This window comes from Paroedura picta, chromosome 4, assembly GCF_049243985.1.
Source record: "Paroedura picta isolate Pp20150507F chromosome 4, Ppicta_v3.0, whole genome shotgun sequence".
Lineage (NCBI taxonomy): Eukaryota > Metazoa > Chordata > Lepidosauria > Squamata > Gekkonidae > Paroedura > Paroedura picta.
This window is the reverse complement of record NC_135372.1, coordinates 98,717,443-98,739,246: the sequence shown is the minus strand read 5'-3', so window position 1 is coordinate 98,739,246 and position 21,804 is coordinate 98,717,443. Positions and strand designations below refer to the sequence as shown.

General features: G+C 43.6%; 1 protein-coding gene across 1 annotated transcript; it reads left to right on the top strand.

The window, feature by feature from the left end:
• The first annotated feature begins 251 nt into the window (after positions 1-251).
• FMOD (fibromodulin) lies at positions 252-20,922 on the top strand. Its single transcript, XM_077334596.1, has 3 exons — positions 252-629; positions 5,102-6,123; positions 18,821-20,922. Exons 2-3 carry the CDS (start codon positions 5,148-5,150, stop codon positions 18,970-18,972), a joined length of 1,128 nt encoding a protein of 375 aa, XP_077190711.1. The 5' UTR covers positions 252-629; positions 5,102-5,147; the 3' UTR covers positions 18,973-20,922.
• The last annotated feature ends 882 nt before the right edge of the window (positions 20,923-21,804 follow it).

Genomic DNA, 21,804 nt, shown 5'->3' with positions numbered 1-21,804 from the left:
AGGGAAGAATTTGGGGTCAAGAATAGTTAGTAGAGAAAGATCATATGAGACTAGTTTGAGACGTGCAACCTCTAGCGATGGGCATTTTGTGCAAAATTTGGCCTTGCCAATTGCAAAAACAACAGGTCTGCAAAGCTTTTTTCCCTCACGTGTAGTGCTAAAAACATCTTTCATTTCTAAGCAACACATTCCTAAATCTCCCTAGTTCAGCCTCCTCCTCACATTTTTGATGTCTTTCATTCCATTCTTCCTGATGAGAAACACAGCAGCGTTCGCGATGGCCTGTTAAAAACAACATCCAGGGTTCCACTAACTTGTTAAACAGAAGCGGAAACTGCCAAGCCCTCTGTAAGGAAAAGGAGAGAGAAAATCCTCTAGTTATTTATAACACCAAGCAGCATTAAGGTCTCTTCACTCTGGTTTGCAAACTGCCTGCCGCTTGGAGGTCACTCAAAAAAGAAAAAAGCCCCAGAAGAACCCATGGCCTTCCAGCTCAATATTTAATCAGGAGGCTGGGCGGGCACCAGCCTTGGCAAATTGAAATTTGCACACACACATACTTCTTAATACACAGGAGGATCACACAGGCGAACCCTGAAGCTCTGGGAGAAAAGGTCTTTAAAGCCTGGGTGAGTTGATTTCTGAATTACATATTTTGTCAAAGGCTGTGCTGGGCGTCCTCAGCATCTGCATGCCAAAGAAGCTCCTTGCTATGGATGGCATAGTTCTAATCTGGGGTTTTCTCATGAGAATAAGATGACAAATGGATGGGACAGCAAGCAAGTGAAGTGGCAGTGGCTGTTGAGGATGGGGAAACTTTGACCTCATTATTAATGAGTTGTCCTTCTTTTGTGATTTGTGAAATTCTTGGCAGCAAGAGGTGAGATGAGACATACGCCCCATTTGGGCAGTCTCCGTTCCACAGCCTCTAGCTATTTAATGTCTAGGACACTATGTACCTGGTTGCACTGGCTCACATGCATCACCATTGACAAAGAACAGTATAAATGAAACCACAGGCAAAATGAACAGTTGATTATGACTAGGTCAGGAAGGCTACCCTTAGGAGTCCAGCATTGTATAGTACCAGTGTATAATCCCAGATCAACTGAGCAAAGTAACTCAGGGTTCCTTTCAAGAGAATGGGTGTTACTTTTTTATACCCTCAATTGGACTGCAATTCCTAGAAAGCTAATGGGAATGCATCTTGCATCTATCCAGCACAGCAGTGAGATACACCAAGCAGGAGAATGCTCTCAATGACAGTGTGAAGAATCCTTTCCACAACTGCTGTTAAGTACAGAGAGAGATGGAACGGTAGACCTTTTCTACAAAGCTCCATAGAGACCAATTTTTGGTGTAGGAAGAAGCCAGGTGACACTAGAACGTGATGAGTAACAATTTTTGAAGAATTGCCCATGTGTCAGTCTTCTAAGTACACAATGTCAAAACACAATATAATGATTCAAATACACATAACGAACATGCAAATAAAAGTTATTTCCATCCTAAATTTTGTGCTTGTATATATATATATTATTTGGGATTCTTATTAGATGGTTAGATGGGATTCACATGCCTTGTGGCAAAGAGCGAAGGTGCTGCAGTGGTTAAGAGTGTCTAGTATCTGGGACACCCAGGTCCAAAGTCAATTTGTGCCATGGAAGCTCACCTTGGGCTAGTCACAATTTCTCAGACTCACAGGGTTGTTATGTGGATAAAATGGAGGACAGGATAACAATGTAAGCTACTTTGGGAAGAAAAGAAGGGCACAAACAAATTAAATCAAGTGTAGCACTTCTTTTGGCTTAGTCCGAATCCCCAGCTCTCAAACAGCAAAAGTTTCTAGTTGTGAAAATGTTGGGGTCTGTTGTTTGTTTGCTTGTTTTCCCCTCCAAGTAGCAGACATAATTTCTGGCAATTGTGAATAATATGTGGAATGTGGTTTCTTGAGTCTTGAAGGCATCTATTGGATAGCGCCAATGGCATTACGATTACAAGTAGCACAAGAAAATCCTACCGCAGTTTTGTAAAAAGTTTTTTTTTCTATTGCAAACCTTTTCTAATCTTCCCTGACCACCAATTATTTTAGAAAAACTGGATAAGATTAGAATGTGGGTGCCAAGAGATCCGTGCAGAGAAGAATGGAACTCTGCCTGTTTCCCAGTTACAGGAACATGCAGAAGCTTGTATTAAGTGAGCAAAGGAGGGAAATCTGGATGTGATGCAGAGGGTGTTCAGAGACATCTCCTTCCCTGTAATAGGCAAGAATCATGCCCTGCACATTCTTTTGTTATTCTTTTAAACTTCAGAGGCTTTTCCACTGCAATCCTCTGCCATTCTGTTTACCTACTAACTGTTGTGTTTTCCCCATGTTTGCAAGTAGAGTGGTCCTCTTCTCCCTCTCTAGTATCAGAATACTTATTCCCTTGAGCACAAAAAGCTGCTTTATTCAAAGTCAGATCAACGGTCTGCCAACTCAGTCTGTCTACTGTATGCTGACTAGCAGCAGCAGTTTTGCCAAGAGACCTGCTACCTGAGATCCTTTCACAAAGGATGGTAGGGGTTGAACATGGGACCTTTTGTGCACAAAGCAGGTACTCTACAATTGAGCCATTAGCCTGTTGTTTTTAATAAGCAGCAAAAAGGCTTACTCAAGGCTCCTCTCACATTCTATGGAAATGAATTACCTTGCCAGGTACTAGACCAAGGCTAACACTAGCATAGCACAAAAGGGGACACAATGTATTGAACATTAAACACTTTTTAAATGCCAGATTCGGGAGGAAGAGAGTAAACTAAGCACTGAGCTCCACTCATTGAAATGGTAGCAGATCGGACTCTGGATTTTTGAAAGCAACATTTCCTCTTTCCATCTTGGATCCAGGCACCCGTGTTTCCATTTCTCTTTCTTCCAGAGGCTATGCCAGGGAGCCAGCAGTTTTCCCCAATCTAGGTACAGTTCAGAGGAGCCAGAGGACTATGTCTTCTTTGTCTAGTGTGCCAGGATTTAACAGCAAAAGACATAATAAATATGCTTTCCTAGCAAGCCACAGGATTGTGTATCTAGACAAGGCCCATCTGCAGTCTTTTTGGTAAGGCTCTATGACTAATTGTTAAGTTTGTGAGCAATTAGCAACTCCGTTTTAATAGTATTTTCATACATGAGACTCTCAAGAGATCCTTGCTTCAGTCAGTTTGTAATGGGAATATAAAACACTGCATTGACCAAAATGCTCATACAAATGACAAATGCTCCTTTCCCGTCCAAATTGACAAGGAACACATTCCATCAGGGGATATGTGACCAGGAAAACCAGGGGAGACACTCAGAATGGATTTGTATGTGGAAGGTTTAACTGCATCACGATATATGTATGCTCTTTTCACGCAGGACCTGTTTGGCCAGATGATCCAGTTACCAGTTACCACTACTTAGGTGCAAGTGATAAGATCCTCACTTGTATACAGAAAGCCTTCATTTAGGATTCCCCTGACCAAAGTCTGATGAAATACCAGCAGGCAGAGCTGTGGCAAGTGATAGTGGATGCCCCAGTTCTGAAATCTTCTAGGTGGCCAACATAGGAAGTGACCATGCCACATTCATGCATAGCTCTTGCACCTAGAACATTTCTAGAGTAGCATGGGACACAGCCCCACTGAAACAGTTCAGTAATGAATCAACTTTGCCTGAGCAGGAAGAAAACTCAATCTGCTAGCAAACAGTACCCAAGCCAGGTCAAATCTGGCCAGAATACACACGATGCCACTATGCATTCTATAGCAAAAATAGGAACTGAAGCTTGGGCTTGTATTAATAAACCCACTTATCTGTCATTTTGCTGTTCAGTTTCCCCTCCTATGTCCCTACTTCAAATCCTTTGGGTCTATGATTCAAGTCAGGCAAGATAAGCTTGTTCCTTCTTCTTTTGGTCCTTCACTCCCATTGTTCTTGTTTGTACATCATTCCCAAAGCAACTGTGATCTTTGCAAATATCTTTGCTATTTGGAGAAGTCTTCATGCTGTTGTCTGACAGCCTCTGAGCAGTTCACTGACTGCCCTAATTTCAGAGGCACTTCAAGTCTTTGCTAATCAGACTGCATAATCAGTCACACAGAATTAATTCTGCTCCTGGGTTGGATGCTGTTCAGTGAGATTTCCAGGACCTCTTGAAATGGTTCCTGCTACAAATCCCTGAATAAATGCATTGCACGTTTAACAGAATGCACAACTACAATTTCATTTAACATTTAAAACAATGCATGTTTACCTAAGTGAAAAGTCAACGTTGTTTAAGACATCTGCGAAGGAACAAAGGGATAGGTTGCTTTTGCCACTGTTGGCTGCAAGAATAGCAGCTCTAAAACATTATTTTCGAGTCAAGTTGCAGTAGACTCATGGTGATCCCATAGGCTTTTCAAGGCAAGAGGTAGCTTGTCACTGCCTGCTTCTGCTTAGTAACCATAAACTTCCCTGGTGGTTTCCCATCCAAAATCCAAGTACCAATCAGGGTAGACCTCTAACAAGATAGGGTTAGCCTGGGCTATCCAGACCAGGACTTATGAAACTTAGTGGTCAGTGTTGCTGAGGATGGCAATAACCCTTAAAACAACCCTGTGGGATAGGTGACCCAGCATGCTTCATAACAGAACTAGTGGCAAAACCCACTTTAAATGTGGTACCCCAGCCTCCCCCCCCCCTCCAGCTTTTGCTGTAGGAGGCTATAGAGAGTGGTTAGAGCATGATGGCGGATGCAGCAGCCTCCCCCTGCCCCTGTGTGTATGAGTTTATTCTTTGGATACAAATGGAAGAATAATGAAACAGCTTTCAGTGGAAGGAGTCATTTGCTTTATTCAACCAGCTCTCAGCACTGTAAATGCTGGTGCCAACGCACAGTTTAGTGATTTCTGAAACCATGCTTTGGGGAAACTTGCTACTGAAAGCAAAATTCATGACTGGACACCATGTATTCAGATATCAATGAAATCCACTTTCTTCAATGTATTTATGATGTCCTCCACCCCACCCAAAACAGAAACTAGACTCTGTGTGTGCCTGAACTAACATTTTCCATGTTGTTTTTTAAATTTCTCTTCTTAGCACTCTGCTTTCAGTTCCAGGCGGTTGCGCCAAGATTCATGACAAGATGCACTGGGCTTCTGTTCTCATCATGGCTGGCCTCTGCGGAGTGTCCATGAGCCAATACGAAGACTATGAGGACATGTTCTGGCTGCAAGCATACCTACGCAGCCAGTCTTCATCCTACAGCTATTCACCATATTATGAAGATGAGATTCCTGCATATTCATACGTCCCAGCTGGGTCTCCTGATGGGGACCCTGTTCCCGAACCTCCTGTTTCTAGGGTATGCCCTCACGAGTGTGAATGTCCTCCCAATTTCTCTTCAGCTTTGTACTGTGATACTCGCAATCTCAAGTATCTTCCTTTTGTACCTTCCCGGATGAAATATGCTTATTTCCAGAACAACCAAATTACAACTATCCAAGAGGGAGCTTTTGACAATGCTACGAGCCTGGAATGGATTGCACTGCATGGTAACCAAATCACCAGTGAGAAGATGGGCAAGAAAGTCTTTGCCAAGCTCAAGAATCTGGAGAGGCTGTACCTTGACCATAACAACCTGACCAAGGTACCTACTCCATTGCCACGATCCCTGAGAGAGCTTCATCTGGGTTACAATCAGATCTCTAAGGTTCCCTACAATGCTCTTGAGGGCTTAGAGAACCTCACTGCCCTATATCTCAGCCACAACCAGATTCATGAAATTGGACCAAGCCTCAGAGGGTTAAAGTCTCTGATTATTGTGGACCTGAGCTACAACCAACTGCGGAGAGCCCCTGATGGCCTTCCAAATTTACTGGAGCAGCTCTATTTGGAGCATAACAACATATACAGTGTCCCTGAGGATTACTTCAAGGCTTCCCCCAGACTGCACTATGTACGAATGTCCCACAATAGTCTGACAAATGATGCTCTTGCCTCCAATGCTTTCAATACCAGTAGTCTCCTGGAACTGGATCTCTCTTACAATAGGCTGCAGAAGATACCAAAGGTCAGCACCAGCCTTGAGAATCTCTACCTCCAGGGGAACAGAATAAATGGTGAGCATTCCAGAGGTCAAGCTCTTAAGGAATGATGTTAAAACAAAATATGATATGTGTGGGTGGGTCACTGTTGCAAAGGCAAGAATAAAGGGATCAAAGAGCTCTAGACTGTTATCTTAGCTGTGTGGAAAGCCAAATTAATGATTAGGCATTGAAACTAGGAATTGAGTTCCCACATGGATACTTGGTGGTCTTAGTGATTCTGGGGGCCTGGGTAAAAGTCCATAATGGGGTTCTAGAGCTACTGGTGTAGCTCTTCAGTCAGCTATGAGGGGAATGGTCTGGTTCATGTGGATACTCCTGAGTCAGTTGTTAGGGGAACAAGCATGCACTGCTATCTGCCACCCAGTTTCCCAAGCACCAGTTTCCCAAGCCCCAGAAGCTATAGGCTTGTGCAGCTGTGGGAGTGGCTGGTGGTCTATCCTTTCCCCTTTGGGTGGGGGTGGGGGCATGGGTAATCAGGTCCCTGCCCAACCCAGGGCATAGAGCAGCTGCCCATGGCTAAGACCATCCCTGGGTCCACCTCTGTGTATCCTATTTGTAAGGATACCTTTATACATTTCACTACTGGATCCACTTGTACTGGACAGTGAAGTTGGCTTTTTCAGAGCAAGTGAAGATGTCAGGGTGTTCAGAGATACAGTCTTTATTTTTAAAAAGCAGGGTGGCACAGTGGTTAACAGTATCTTCTATTAGCTGTATGTGGTTGGCCAACTCGTTCCCTTCTTATTCTCAGCTGATCCACACTTCCATAACCTCACAGTTGTGCTCTATATTGGGCTACCCATGAAAACAACCCAGAAACTGCAATTGGTCCAGCAGTCCAGTTATCTGGGGTGAGCCAAAGAGAGTGTATGTTGCCCATTTTGAAACAACTACATCAGTTGGTTTCCAAGATTAATCTGAGGTGCCAGTTATGACTTTTATAGCCCTTCACAGCCTGCAGCCCACTTGGAAGGAGTTGGTCTAAAGGACCAACTCCTTCCAAATGGTTTTGAAGCATCAGCTACATCAGTGGTTCCCAAACATTTTCAGGTTGCTGCCCCATTAGCTCCCAGGTCACATCCCTAGTGCCCTCCTGTCCGGGCCTCCTCCCAGTTGTTCTGGACTTCTCTTGCAGGCTCCAGGAGGCCCCACCCCCTTCCCCAACCATGGAGCAGCATCGGTTGTCCTGACTCACCTGGGCAGCACCAAGGCCCCCAACATCAAGCCGTGTCAATGACCAGGGAACAGCCACTCACCACACCCAACCGTGTAGAGGAACAGCCATCACCACAGGAGATGAGCCCTGATGCCATGCCCCAGCCATGGTTGATGCAGATGCTACTTCAAAGGCCAGCCTCTCTAGCCAAGTGTTCGGCCCCCACACAGACCTCCAGGAGCCAGTGGAAGGCCCCACAGCAGGATCCCATGAAAAGCTGGCTCTAGCCAGCATGTTGGTCCTGCATCCTGAATGCCCAGGCTGGTCAGGCAAGACTGTGTCAGCAGACCAGTCAGGCAGCTGGGTGTTGAGAGAAGACAGGGGGTGGGGCACTAGCATCTTGAAACCTCAGGGGGAGGGGGCAAGGAAGCAGGTGTAGGAAGGCGGCAGGGGATAAAATGGAGGTGAGGGAGACATTCACAGTCAAATGCAGGGAAGTTGAAGAGGGCAGACAACCTGTGGAGGGAGCAGAGGAGAAAGTAAGGAAAGAGTCAAGAATGTGAGAGGAGTGAGGATGGAGCAAGAGGTCAAATGGCAGAAGTTAGAAGGAGGGAGGGCAAAAAGAGGCACCGAAGACCCGCATAGAGCCCAAGGAAGACATACCTCAGCCAGCAGAGGGGGCAGGAGCCCTGTAAAGCCTCACAACCCTTCACCCACACATATAAACACACACAAATGAAAGAGTGAGAGAAAGCAGCTCCTCCCATGAAAAAGTAACTTTAAAACCCACTACTAACCTGCAGGAATTAGGAAACTGAGGGGTGTGCATCGGACAGGGAAGGAATGGAAATCTCCTGTGCAGGAAAAAGGCCTAGAATTCTTACCCCCCATCTGCCACATCCAGTTATCAGAACCCAAAAGTAATGCAGGGCAAGCTGTTTTGTCTCCTCTTGACCACCATAGAAATTACAAAGTCTGGTGAGGTGGCAAGTCTGCAATGATCTCTTTTCAGGAATCTAAGTGGCAGTGCATAGGAAGCAGTAGGCAAAGCCTAGACAAGCAGCACAGCATGGCTTTTCCCTCCTTAGTGAGCACAGCTGCAGGAGGAAGTCAGACTTGCTGCCCCCAAATTCCTCACCGCCCCTCCACCCAGATCCTTCCACAGCCCCCAGGGGGTGGTACCGCCTACTTTGGGAACCCCTGTTACAGGTTTCAGGCTGCCATCTGCTGGCTGTTCCCACAACTGTGGTACACTAGGCATTGACTGGAGGTGGGCCTTTTCTATTGTTGTTCCTACTCAGTGGAATGTACTTAGGGTAAATCCTGGAGATCACCCAGAATTACAGCTCATCTCCAGACTACAGATAACAGTTCCCCTGGATAAAATGGCTGCTTTGGAGGGTAGATTCTTTGGCATTGTATCCCACTGAGATCCCTTCCCTCAGCAAACTACACTGTCCTCAAACCCTTAGAGTTGGCAACCATGCATGGGGTCCCTGGTGAGAGGTGGTCCTCTCATTGGAGATCTTTAGGCAATACTGCATGGTCTACTCATTTGCTTTCGATGGGCTATTAATAGGGATCTTTGAAGGGGCATTATTTATCATGGCTATAAGCCACCTTGAGGCAAAACAAAAGAGGGGGTGAAATATTTAAATACATAAATAAGATGCTTGGATCAATGAAAGAAAGAATGTTGGGTTCTACTGTTGCCAAGCAGACACAGCTTTAGGGCAGAGGTTGTTACTACAAGCATTTAGCAGTAATACTGTATGTCTTGATGCTAACTATCAGAGACACCAGTGACATGGTCATGTTCAAGGGGGGAAAAATCACAGGGATCACTCAGCATCATATATCTAAATCCCATATGTAGTCCCACCATGCAAATACAAAAATCTACAAGGGGTACCCAAACCTGGGGGATATTTTTCTGCCCATGTCTACACGAATATAAAAAATATCTGATGGCGGGAAATAAGAGTTAAGTAGTTAGCAAGGTTTACACTTTGCAGATATTGCTAAAAAAATTAAACTGTCATCTTGAGTTGCCAGGCAATCAATATACGTTGTCATACGTCGTAAGGGAAGGGTGGTGGACAATGGGCAAATGTTCAGCTTGGGGAGAAGGTGATATAGGTGTCCCTTTGGGGGAGATCTGACAACTCCAGACTTAAGTCAATTATTTATTGATAGCTGCCCTATTATGGGAACAAACCACCTGAAAAGAGGTAAAATCCTTTGACAAGGTATTCTCCTAACAGAAAAATACAAAGGGGCTGAAGCAATGCATTCTTTTAAAGGTTTTATTATTTTAAAATGGCAGGATATGGAGAAAGAATGAGCAAGCATGGTTAAGTCAGAATGGTCTCTTTGACATCATTTTGGGCTCTCTGTCTCACTCAGAAAAACAGCCCCCTTTCTAAGAAGGAACAAGAGTTGTTTTGGCTTCTGAACTGGCAAAGCAATTTTGAGCTTCAAGATCAGTTGTCACAAAATGAGCACCTTGACCCTACACATTACAAAGGTGTATTCTTCAAAAGTGCAGACCGATCTTCAGGCTGAATCAAATTTGTCAGAGGTCAGTATGGAAATCCTTTGAGGCCCAGAAAAGCTAAGATGGCATCACAGAAAATTAGGTAGGTAGGCAGGGATGGGAGTACTCAAGATGGTCTCAGAAAAGGATTTTTTCTCTTGTACAGGTCCTCAAAGTTACTTTGTGATATTAAACCAAATGGATGATAGGCTTTTCTCTCAAATACATTAGTGAAGAAAGGGGACCTGGCCTGGTTCTAATATGCAAGAGAATAATGTGGCAATGAGGTGGCAGATTTTCACAGTCATTTTAGACTGTCAGGAATCCTGGAAGATCATGTTGTAATATGCTCTCCTACATTAATGTTGTTGCTGCTTTAAACTGCAAATATACAACTTGTACAACAGCAAGCAAAGTTAGGGGAGTAGAGCCTTCCTCTCTGCTGGACTACTTTTCTGTTTGAAATACAGACATGCATCTGAAGTGGTCCAGTTCATTCCACCAACTCAGAGCTCTGTTTCCACAATACCGTCTCATGCCCTTGTATTGTGAATAAACAATTCTGTAGAGAATCAAAATACAAAATGACAAGTTAAACTGGAGGTTAACTGAAGAAGCACAGTAGATGGGTTGATTCAGCTCTTGTTTGGGAAGAGTTACACAATAATCAGTCATGGCATTCAGAGTTCAGATCTGTTGTCTGGGGCATTCCTTAGAATGCTTATTTGAATGGAAACATCTTTAATTCTTCAGGATTCTTGTAAAAGCATTAGCCTTATGAAGTTTGAGACCCTCTCAGTCTTAGCCAAACTCATTAGCATATATTTAGTTAGAATTTTTTGCTCCAATAGGCATATTTGGAATGTACATCATTTGCCATGTTGTTGCCCACTCTCCCAATCTAGAAAAACCTTCCTGGAGCTCCACCATCTTGAATAATTTGGTATCATCCACAAATGTGGCCATTACATCACTCACATCAAATCATTTATAAATAAATTAATAGCAACAGTCCCAATACTCATCCTTGTGGGATGACCATGAGGAAGAAGAGTTATATACACTGGTCAGAATTTTCACCTTTCAGTTCCTTAAGAATCCTCTGGTCTATGCTGTCTGTACCCAGAGACTTATTACATGTTTAGTTTGCACAAATCTCTTGCTACCTCAGTTTGAAAATACTTGCCTGGTGATTTCTAAAGCATGGACCAAGTCCTCATTTGTTTTTTTTAAGACATTACTGTGATCCATTAATTCCCATCTTGTGCAGGAGGCATGCTGAAAGCAACACTCTAGCCAGGGAGTGAAAGGGCAACCAGTGGAGCCAAAGTAGTAGCAAGAAGCCAAAGGCATGCCAGTGTCAACCTGCCCTCATCCTACTCCCAAGAGCTAGAGAAACTGCCTTCCAAGAAGGGACACAAAATATATCAAGCAGAGACTTTTGTTTTAGCACTTTTCTGGCCTCCCACTGCATTAAAAGAACAGATCCTCACCTGCATGCCAGGGCTGTAAAGGTCTCTTCCACCACCTGTCTCTCAGGTGGGCCCTCAGTGAGCCAGATCTGCACTGAATGCAGATGCTCATCATTAACAGAGTCCCTGCAGCACCCACTGCTGGTGGCTTTATTAATTACTTTCAAAACTAGAGAGACTCCAGGAAGATTTCTGGAAATTTCCAGGAAAAGCCTCTTTGACTCTGCCTGACCTGGACAGCTGAAGGAAGCTGCAAGATAATGGAAACTGCAACTTCCTATCTGATAGGGCATGTGTAGCATGAGAGGGAGAGAGAAATTGCATTTTACTCATTTCTTTTGCTCAGTTTGGTGTTGTCCTAAAAGTAAGCTTGTGAACATTTTCTTTTTAATAAATTCTTTTATAACTTGGGGGGGGGGAGAATCTCCAGGAGAAAATAACAGTATAATTTGCTGTTTTTATCTTACAAAGGCTTGAATGAAGAGCGATGAGTATCTAATCCAAACATGGATGCATTCTTGTTTGATGCTCTTGCTTTTAAAAGGCATGATTCTCTCAACAGCTGTGGGAGTTGGAACTAATACAAAACAAAGTAGCACCTCATTTATTTATATATACAAGGCTTGACAAAGAACTTAACCCAGAATTTAGGACTTTTAATTCCATGGTCTACCCACAAAATTAATCCTTCTTAATTTCTATTGCTAATTTTGAGAGAGCACCTGTCCACTTAAATATTCACAACCTCATTTGGATTTGCTGGCTACTTTTAGAAACAGACATAAGATAAGTTTTATAGTTTTGTTCAAGAGCTCTGTTGAGATGGCAGTCAACCAACCCCTGTGTTTATACCATAATGTCTTTGCCTCCAGCAATGAATCCTATTTGCACTTGACAGAACACTCCATTTGTGATTGGTGATGGCTGCTTCACTCAGCCAAGTCATCATGCACTAGTTATTTCCTGATAAATGTCTAGTCATGAGCCCTACATCATTGGAGATCATGATCCTAATGGAAACAACACAGACTTTAGGAAGAGTTCCTTCGCCGGTAAACTTGAATAATGAGAGAGGAAAGCTTAAACAAATAAAGTGGCTCTGGAGGGACAAACAAACAGGGCACAGAGGCTGGGGCCCTTCCCTGCTACTGTTTTCCAGCTTTGATATTCAAAGGCTCGTTGCCTCTGGATATGGAGACTCACTTCAGTCACCATGGCTAGTAGCCTTGCATGGACCTCTCTTCCAATAGTCTAACTTCCTTTTTAGAGTATTTGTGCTCATGGCCATCACTACCTCCACTGGCAATGGCAATGGTTCCCAGTTTACTCATTTTGTCTGTCCTGCACTTATTTCTCAATGTTACTAGGTGATCCCCAGTTTATTATCATGATAGATGGAGAAAAATCTCCCCCTGTCCATGTTCTGAACACCACACATTTTATAAACCTCTATCATGTGTCTCTGTAGCTTATTTACACTTTCAGTGTGTTGCCAGTTGCGGAATCAACCCTTTTGCTTCAAGTCAACATGGCACTTCTCCCCCACCTCTATGTGCAGTCCAAACCACAAACGAATCAACTGTATATACTTTGGAAAAAACCACACCTCTTGAAGGAAATCTGTTCTCCCTTCAGCTCCCACCTGCTGAGCTCGTCAAGGTTTAGATTACTGCAAGAGGCAATAACATTGCAAACATAACTTTCTGTACCGTCTTAATTAAACATTACTGGTGCCATCCGTTCCTGGAGGGGCAAAGCATGGCTTTGCACCTGGAGAGGCTTGACAAACATTGCAAACTGTCTCAAAGTTTTGCTTCAAACCAGTAGCTGGCTCTGTATGGCAGTGAGGCCATTAAACCATCTTGTTATTTATTCAATCATTTTCCAGCTCTGCAGCTGACCTTTAAAGTTTTTAAGGAGTTTCTCAGACCTTTGCTTCCCACTCCCAATGGTAAATGAGGAATGCCGCAAAGCAGCAGATTTCATATATATAAAACAAATTCTATATATATACCTGGTAAACTGTTGGGCTTTTAAGATAATGTTGTATTTATCTCCTAGGCCAGTGGTTCTCAACCTTGGGGTCTTGACCCCAAGTGGGATTGCCAGAACAGGTTGTTGGTGGTGGCTGGCAGCAGTGGCCAGTGGCGGGTGGCAGCAGGCAGGCGGCAGCAAAGCTATGGCACTGGCCACCTCCACTCTGCCTCCAGATAGTTGTCTGTTTGGGTGCACACCTGTGTGCATGTGCATGCCACCCTCGCCACCGCAGTTGGGGTCGCGGCATTACGGCGGTTGAGAACCGCTGTCCTAGGCAGAATACTATTCTTCAGAAGCACTTGTGAAGAGTAGCCATTTAGCTTCCTCCATGAAGTAACATGAAATATGAGCCTCTTGTGGCGCAGAGTGGTAAGGCAGCTGTCTGAAAGCTTTGCCCATGAGGTTGGGAGTTCAATCCCAGCAGCCGGCTCAAGGTTGACTCAGCCTTCCAGCCTTCCGAGGTCGGTAAAATGAGTACCCAGCTTGCTGGGGGCTAAACAGTAATGACTGGGGAAGGCACTGGCAAACCACCCCGTATTGAGTCTGCCATGAAAACGCTAGAGGGCATCACCCCAAGGGTCAGACATGACTCGGTGCTTGCACAGGTGATACCTTTACCCCTTTATGAAGTAACAACAGACATGAGGCTTGCTTCTCTCTCTGTGCTAGCTTGCTCCGGAGCTTGATCTTTCTTCTGAGCAGGCTAAGCTTTTTACTCAGATTTACAGATCAAATAGAAACTTTACCACACATATCAATGGACATAAAGTTTTGGACAGGAAGGCCTGGAGAATCATTGTCCATGGGGTCGCGATGGGTCAGACACAACTTCGCACCTAACAACAACAAAGTTTGTCAAAGTTTATGACTATGTACGCATTCCATTGCTATCAGAGTGCAAGGCGCTGTATATCTTTATCTTCACACAGGAATGTTTCTCGAGGTCAGCTATGTGCAGAAAACCTGTCTTTCTGAGGATTACCCAGAGACCAGAGACTAACCTTTCGGCCCTGCTCCTGTCTGGGTGTGCCCAACAGAGCAGAGACCAAATTTGGCAAATCTCTACACCTCCAGCTCCTTTTCCTCTGAAGATGAAAAAGAACATTAGAAGCCCCAGTTGCTGCTATATAGACAGAGTGGGAAAGCAGCTAGGAGACTAGAAAGGGATTTAGGAGGCACTAGGTAGACAACAGCCTTTTCAGGTAAATGAAAACAGGGTGAAGAAATGGTCATTCTAAATAAATGTGTAAAGTTATTCCAAGTTTGCTTTAGGTAAACAAGTTTTGCAGGCATTTGTATTGCTCCAAAACCCAGCAAGACCTATATGACAAGGCAATCTGTAGGACAGAAGTGTGTGTTTGTGTATCTACATATCCAAGGGTTGCCAACTGCCTGGAGGAAAATGTACTCTTCCTTTTATACATGTTTAATGGTTGTTATTTACCAGGTGATGTTATTTACCTCCATTCTATAAAAAGCTTCAGCTGCTCTTTTTCATGCATTAAGCTTTTAATAGAATGCAAAGCCACAATAACTACTTTCAATTCACTTACAAACTAGGACTCAAGCCAAGAGACGTTTCCAAACCTTTTCTTGCAGTATGGCTAAGAACTACAGTGCAGTCCTAAAGAGAGTGACACCCTTCTAAATCCACTGAAGTTAATGGATTTATTAAGATGTGTCTCTGTTTAGGATTACTATCAGTAATAGTAATGTTCAGCAATATCATCTAATCTTCCTTTTCACCCCATAGCTAGGATACTTCTGCCTATGCACTTGAGTTATTCTTAAACATTTCTTTTCATGAGTGACACCCCATCTCACACCTGAATGTGTGCAAAGTAATACTCATTACAACACATAATCCTAAAAACACTTGTGCACAGATAGATGCATGACTGCAACTAATCAAGGCAGAGCCTTGAAATTATAATAAAAATGTCAATATCAAGTGTACTACAATCGGCCAATAAATCCTTATTCATTGTTTTTCTCTATATTTGTGAAACAGCCTAAGGGGTGGAATGTCCGGCTGTCCAAGTTGAAATAGGGCCAATCAGGATGCAGCCAGCAAGGCTGGCTGACTAGCCCTGCTTCCCTCCTAAGCATAAGCCCTAATTACCTGCTATGGCTCCTGCTGCGACGGAGATAGAGACAGAGAGAAGCTGCCTCCGCTGCGACAGAGGAAGAGAGAGACAGAGAGAGCTGCCCCAAACTGCACACCAGCCCTGATTACCTGCTATGCCTCCTGCTGCAAGGCACAGAGAGAGACACACAGCGAGAGGGAGCGACAGAGAGAGAGATCTGCACCTCCCTGTGTCCTAGCGCCCATTGCATTCCTGGTTGCAATGAGCTTTCATGCTAGTATACTAATAATAATAATTGCAGAAGGTAGTATGCAAGACAAAAAATTAAAAACTGTATGAACTGGTGTTATTAAATATGACTCCATGACAAATCCACATCTGGAATATCATGTTCATTTCTGAGCGTGAGCTCTGCAGTGCAATTACAGTGAACTAGTGTAATAATAAACAGAGTGACACCCTTCTAAGTCCTTTGACATTAATGCTTTTTGACGGGCATTATTCTGTTTAGGATTGCATTGTAGTTCACAGGTATTATACTGTGAATAAAAGTCTTATAGGCTGGATAATGGTAGGAAGCAGTCAGATTGAAATGAAAATGAACAACCAAAGCAATGGGTAGATAACTTCCGTTTTACCTGATTGTTGGAAATGGTTCAGTTCCAGCAAACATGGCTGGATGTGATTGGGGATCCATGCCTTTAGTAGCAGGTTGAGTTAGTTAGAAGTGCCATCCTAAGAATTAATAGTGCTAACCTAAACAGAGCTGCACCCTTTGAAGAACACTGATTTAGAGGAGTGTAACTCTGGTTAGGACAACACTGACATGCTGAAAACGTAAGAACTTGAGTTCACCTATTGGTCTTCAACAAACCAAAGGAAACCCACTCCACCAATCAAATAGTGAACCTCAAATATTGTTTATTAGAATATTTCTCTGTGGCAAGAACAGCGTACATGTTGTTTTTTTAAGAATCACAATGAGCAATTCCGCACCAGCGGCACCACTGTGGGCTACCACTGGTACATTGCTGCAGAGCTACATGCTTCACAGCATACTGCGTCCCCATGGGAGACACATTTCAGCACCGGATCATCTCCAGCGTGGAAATGTGTCCCGCAAGGACCAGTTTACAGCAGGACACTGGGTGTCCCACTGAAAAGCGTTAGTGACAGGTAGGTTCCGCCATGCAGGGGAGTGACAGGGGGTGTTGTCATTTGCTGGATGGTGGGATTGTGTTCTACTAAACAAACAATGCCCTGATCTGCCCTGCAGTGCCACAAAGTGCTGTGCAGCCATTCAGGGCATCGTTTGTCTCTTTCACGCTTCCATAGGCCCTGTTGGCCCCCACAGCATCGAAAGGGGACATAGAAGAATCCGTATTCCCTTAGCACGGGGCTTCTGGGGCCCGATCCGCACCAGATGCAGAAGGGCAGCAGCCTGATGGCATCATATAGACACAGGGATTATCCCCAGGTCCATAAAGACGCCACCCCAGCCTTTATTGCCCATCTAGAATCGGCCAAAAATACACAGGCAACAGGATTCTCTTTACATAATAGTCAAAATGGTTGCAGCATTTTAAAGACTAACCCATTTATTGTGATGTAAGTTTTCCAAGAGCTGGATTTTGTCAGATGCATGAAGTGTTTATTTCTTGTTGGCAGCGTAATTTTTCTGACCAAGTGAGCCCTGACTGATGAAAGTTTGTGCTACAGTAAATGTGTTAAGTCTTTAAGGTGCCTGGAATCCCTTTGTTGTTTTGATTTCCACAGGCTGAGAGAACAATCTACTCAGAGCCCTATTCAGGTCCATCTGTGGACATTACTCCCAAGAAAGTGTATCTTAGAATTGTACTGTTGGGCTGCTGTGCTAATATTTTCCTGGTAGCATGTCCCATTGAATAACCTCTAAGTTGACCTGCTTAGGTCTGCTCCCTAAAGCAGCCGCTCCTCTGGAATATGTCACTACACGAAAGTCAGAAAGAAGTACAGCCACCTAACTTCGAGAGAGCATGCCGGTCACAAACCAGCACACAAACCACAAACCTTTTAAGAAGCTAGAATGCTTTCAGGAGGGGCTCATCAGTTTGATGCAGCCCAGATGGTTTTATATGCTTGCACACTTCTGCCTCCCATTCCCAAGCACTAGTCTCAATCCCCTGTGCTTTACTTTTCATGCAAGGGGTTTCTGTCAACACCAGCAGTGACTTAAAGCACCCAACCCTATCCCATTCAGTTGTCTGATTTCCCTCCTTCCGCTAGTGTGAGAAAGGAGTCTTGCAATTCTGAATCACCAGTCTCCGTGACACATAAAACCACTTCCTGCTTCAAACCAAGAAAAGCTGTTTTTGGAAAACCTTTCTGAGTTGCTCTGTTTGCTGGAAAGTGCTAGACCTTGGTTGCCCTCTGGCTGCTTAAATGGAACATTGCAGTATAGTCCTCCCAGAATACATACCTCCGTCGATCCTGATTCTGAGCCTTTCAGAGTCTACGGGGAAAAGTGGGTATGATCATTCTTAAAACCACAAATTGAGAAAACAGACCTTTGAATGGGGCTGTAGTTCTGACTTCTTGCTCTGAACAGCCTTTCTATATAATCTTGTCACTGGGGAATATATTCTTCAGCTGCAATGAAGTGTTATTATCTTTTATGCCTACTTACATAAATCAATGGGCATGGTGCTTTTAGAGAACAGCGACAAAAGGACAAGAGTAGCCACAGAGGGAGGGGAGGGAAGCAAAGATCCATTCATGTTCAAAAAAAATTTCAAGCAACATTCAAGCAACCTTTTGACCTTTTTTCAGCTATTGTGTAAGCACTTATAACTGACTGTAAGGCAGCCTATCACACAGGAGTTTAAAATTTGATTGAGGGACAGCTAGAAGGTGGGTGTACAATCACACACAGTATTTAGGTGTTTTTCATTCGTCTAAGAATGGGCATGGTCTTCAACTGGGACCTAGTTCCTTTTGAGGACACCCTCTCCTAATCTAAAAGATGGTGACAGGTGAATTTAGAATGGGAGAATTTTGTAATGTGAAAGGTTCTTAATTTTGTATATTTCTGACATCACGGAGTACCATGACACCTAATTTCAACAGAGATCTCGGTATCACCACTAAATACTAGCCTTTTTGTTTTTAAGCCATTATAGCAAGTTCAGGTCAAAATGTGTTGCATGGACATGACTCAAGCCGCTGCTCAAAATTACCCTTTGAATTTCACCCCAGCTTATTTATTTGGCAGTCTGGATGGAGAATGCTGCTAGGGCAACTGTCAGTCTCCTTGGGCTGGCTTGTTCCTTGTGACAGCAGGAATTAGATATCAAGATACATAGTGTTACTTAAAAAATCATAAAATATAAAGAAAAAAATGGTAACTGACAAGGTTATTGCGGGCATTTTTTCCTCTTCCCAGAATTCACCATCAACAGTTTCTGCACCATGGTAGACATCATGAACTTTTCCAGACTACAAGTCTTGAGGCTGGATGGGAATGAGATTCGCCGGAGCGCCATGCCCTCAGATGCCCCGCTCTGCCTGCGATGGGCCAGTGTCATCGAGATCTAACCACTGCCTTCACTGCCTTTGCTAGACTACACCTTCAGAACAAGGCCAGACCCCTGCCTGGGATCACACAGGAGTGAAGAAGGCCACATTCTCAGTTTTAAACATAGCTTCATTTGATTTGGCTTCTGTGATTATATAATTTAGAAGGAACTGCCAGCTTGACCCAAGAGATGCCGCTCATTGTACTCAATCAGGTGACAACAAAAATACCCACCATTTTCCAACCTTCTCTCTGTATTCCTCCTACTGAGTTTTCAGCAGCCAATCAGTTATTTTGACTTCATACCTCACCATCTCTCTTCTGTTTGGTGGGTGGCGGATAAGCTTTTGTTTCACATCACACACATCGTTTTAGGTCTGGTGCCAGCTGGGACAGCTTTGGGATTTGTTTTCCATGTAGGAGGGTAGTTATGAAAAGGAGAGCTGTGTGCATGTGGAGGGGGTGGATGAGACTGAATTCACACAGAATGAAAACAGATTAAACAGTTGGCCACACAGCAAGGAGTAATTACAGATAGAAAATGGGGAAATGGGGAAAGAGAAAATTACTGATAGAAGCCTGCTCTTCAGATGATTTTTTTTTAAATGAATATAGCTCCCCTGGTGTCAATTTGCTGACTAAGGAGCATCCTCATAAAATTTTATTTCTCTCTCACACCTTTATTAATTTTGTCATACTGATTCTAACACATATAAGAGGAATCCAAAGCCCTAGTGCCTTGCATAGAGACACAATACCATATTTAATAAAGATGCTTCATATCAAATTCTACTATGAAATTATCGCATCATAGCAAATTCCATCATGTATAACAAGTTCATAATTTATTCCCCAAAGACACAAACATCTCTAAATTCTTTCATTGCTCCAGAGAGCTACCTCCACCACACTGAGTCCATCCCAGACTAAACAAGCTATGTCTTTATCACTGGCCTCCTTCTTCCAACATTGTGCATCGAAAAGATTTTAAAGTACATAAGGAAGTTTGAGGCTGTGTTAAGAGACCTAAAATGTGACTAGGTCAAAATGTTAGAGACTCTCATGTAGAATTTATGACATTCAGATAAGTATACCATATTTATAGGAAATCCTCTATATCACCCCAGTCCCAAAAAGACTATCTTTCCCTTTGGCAGATGAAATATTTTTTTTTAAGGATGAATACATTGCTGATGGCATTGAGCTGCCCTTGGGGCATCTGACACATAGTATCTATAACCTCTTCCAACTTAGACAATAGCTATCTCTGCCTGTAGTAGAGATTTTTCTACCTCCAGCTATAGGAAGTTCAGGCTGTTAACCAGTGCTTGCAGAATACACATTTCATAGTTCTTTCCATGAGCTGCTTGGCTGCATATAAAGAATGCTGCTGTTATGAAGCAACACCCCTAGCAAGTTAGATAATGCACTGTAAGCCAAATTGGCTGTGACATACCTGGCAGAGCTCACCAACATTCAGCCAGATAGATGATTTGTCCTCCTGGCATGTCATGAGAAACCTGGGGCTTTATGGCTATGCTCCTTTGTATGTGTGCATTCAGGGACTGGCAATGCAATGAGAGTTACATCCCAAATGTATGTTTAAAAGAGAGTTCCATTCTGACTTCCCATGTGTTTAACTGCTTCTGTTGTAACTTGTTTGCTTGACTGCAGAATTCTTTGGGCTGAATTTCATACATATTGCAGCACAAAATGCTGCCCCAAGAATGTATTATGCTTGTAAACTTGAAGCTCTCATCTGTCTCGTTAAATCCTTCCCTTCCCATATGATTCACAAAAGGAAGGGGAGCAAGTGGAGAATGAGGAGCAAGCATGCTTTATGAGGATCCTAAGAAACAGCCAGCAATAACTTCTATATTTAAAGTGCATGATGACAATATAAAATAAATGTCTAGAAGCATTAACTATAGGTGACATTACTGATCAATAAATCCCTTTTTATAATTGCATGGACTGTATTGAGATGTACCAATTACACTGTGCAAGTTTTGAAGATCAGGTAACAACTAAACCTGGGAGGGAAATGAACGAAGTGCCCCTTGGATCTTTGGAGGGCTCTGAGGCTGCACTCCTGAAGATGGTTTTGCATAAGGCATTTAAGGAATCTGGCAAGTGCATTCTGTTAGTTCATCTGTTCACTGCATGTAATGCTCCATAGTCCAAATATCAGCATGATCAAGATAGTTTACATAAGAGAGAGAGCAGTCTATGATTCTCCACACTACATTGTATTTTCTGAAAGGATCAGTATTTCATCTGTGCCGAACTGGAAATGCAGGAAATATCAATGTAGACACATGTCAAAAAGAGATTACTATGACTATACAATCTTCAGGTTGTTGTTGTTGTTGTTGTTAGGTGAGAAGTTGTGTGCGACCCATCGCAACCACATGGACAATGATCCTTCAGGCCTTCCTGTCCTCCATCAAATCTTCAGATTAGACCCTCCTTAAATCATAATTCATAGTGGAATATAGATGGTGCGCTAAGAGTCAGAGTAACTTCTGTTAGAACTGTCTTCAGGCAAGGGTAGTATCAGGCATGGACAACCAGGGCAGCTGTCCTGGAACCCAAGGCAGAGCTTCCCTGCCCAGTTGCCCTGGATGCCGCCAGAAACAGCAACAGGCCCATTTCATTGTAGCCTCCAACTGCCCTGTGGACTGCAGGCTGAGTCTCAGACAACTGCTGGGCTTCAGCTATGTGTGTGGGGCAGACTGCCCTACTGCCAGCTGTTCATGTGATGCCCAGGATGAAGACGGCCATCTTGCACACACTGGCATTGAGAGTTATATGCCCAATGGTATATCTTCTGATACATAAACAGACAATCC

Excerpts from the sequence above, each read along its gene's own strand:
- FMOD (XM_077334596.1), top strand. The coding sequence starts at position 5,148 with ATGCACTGGGCTTCTGTTCTCATCATGGCTGGCCTCTGCGGAGTGTCC. Across the intron at positions 6,124-18,820 it reads CCAGGGGAACAGAATAAATG|AATTCACCATCAACAGTTTC; the intron begins GTGAGCATTCCA and ends TCCTCTTCCCAG.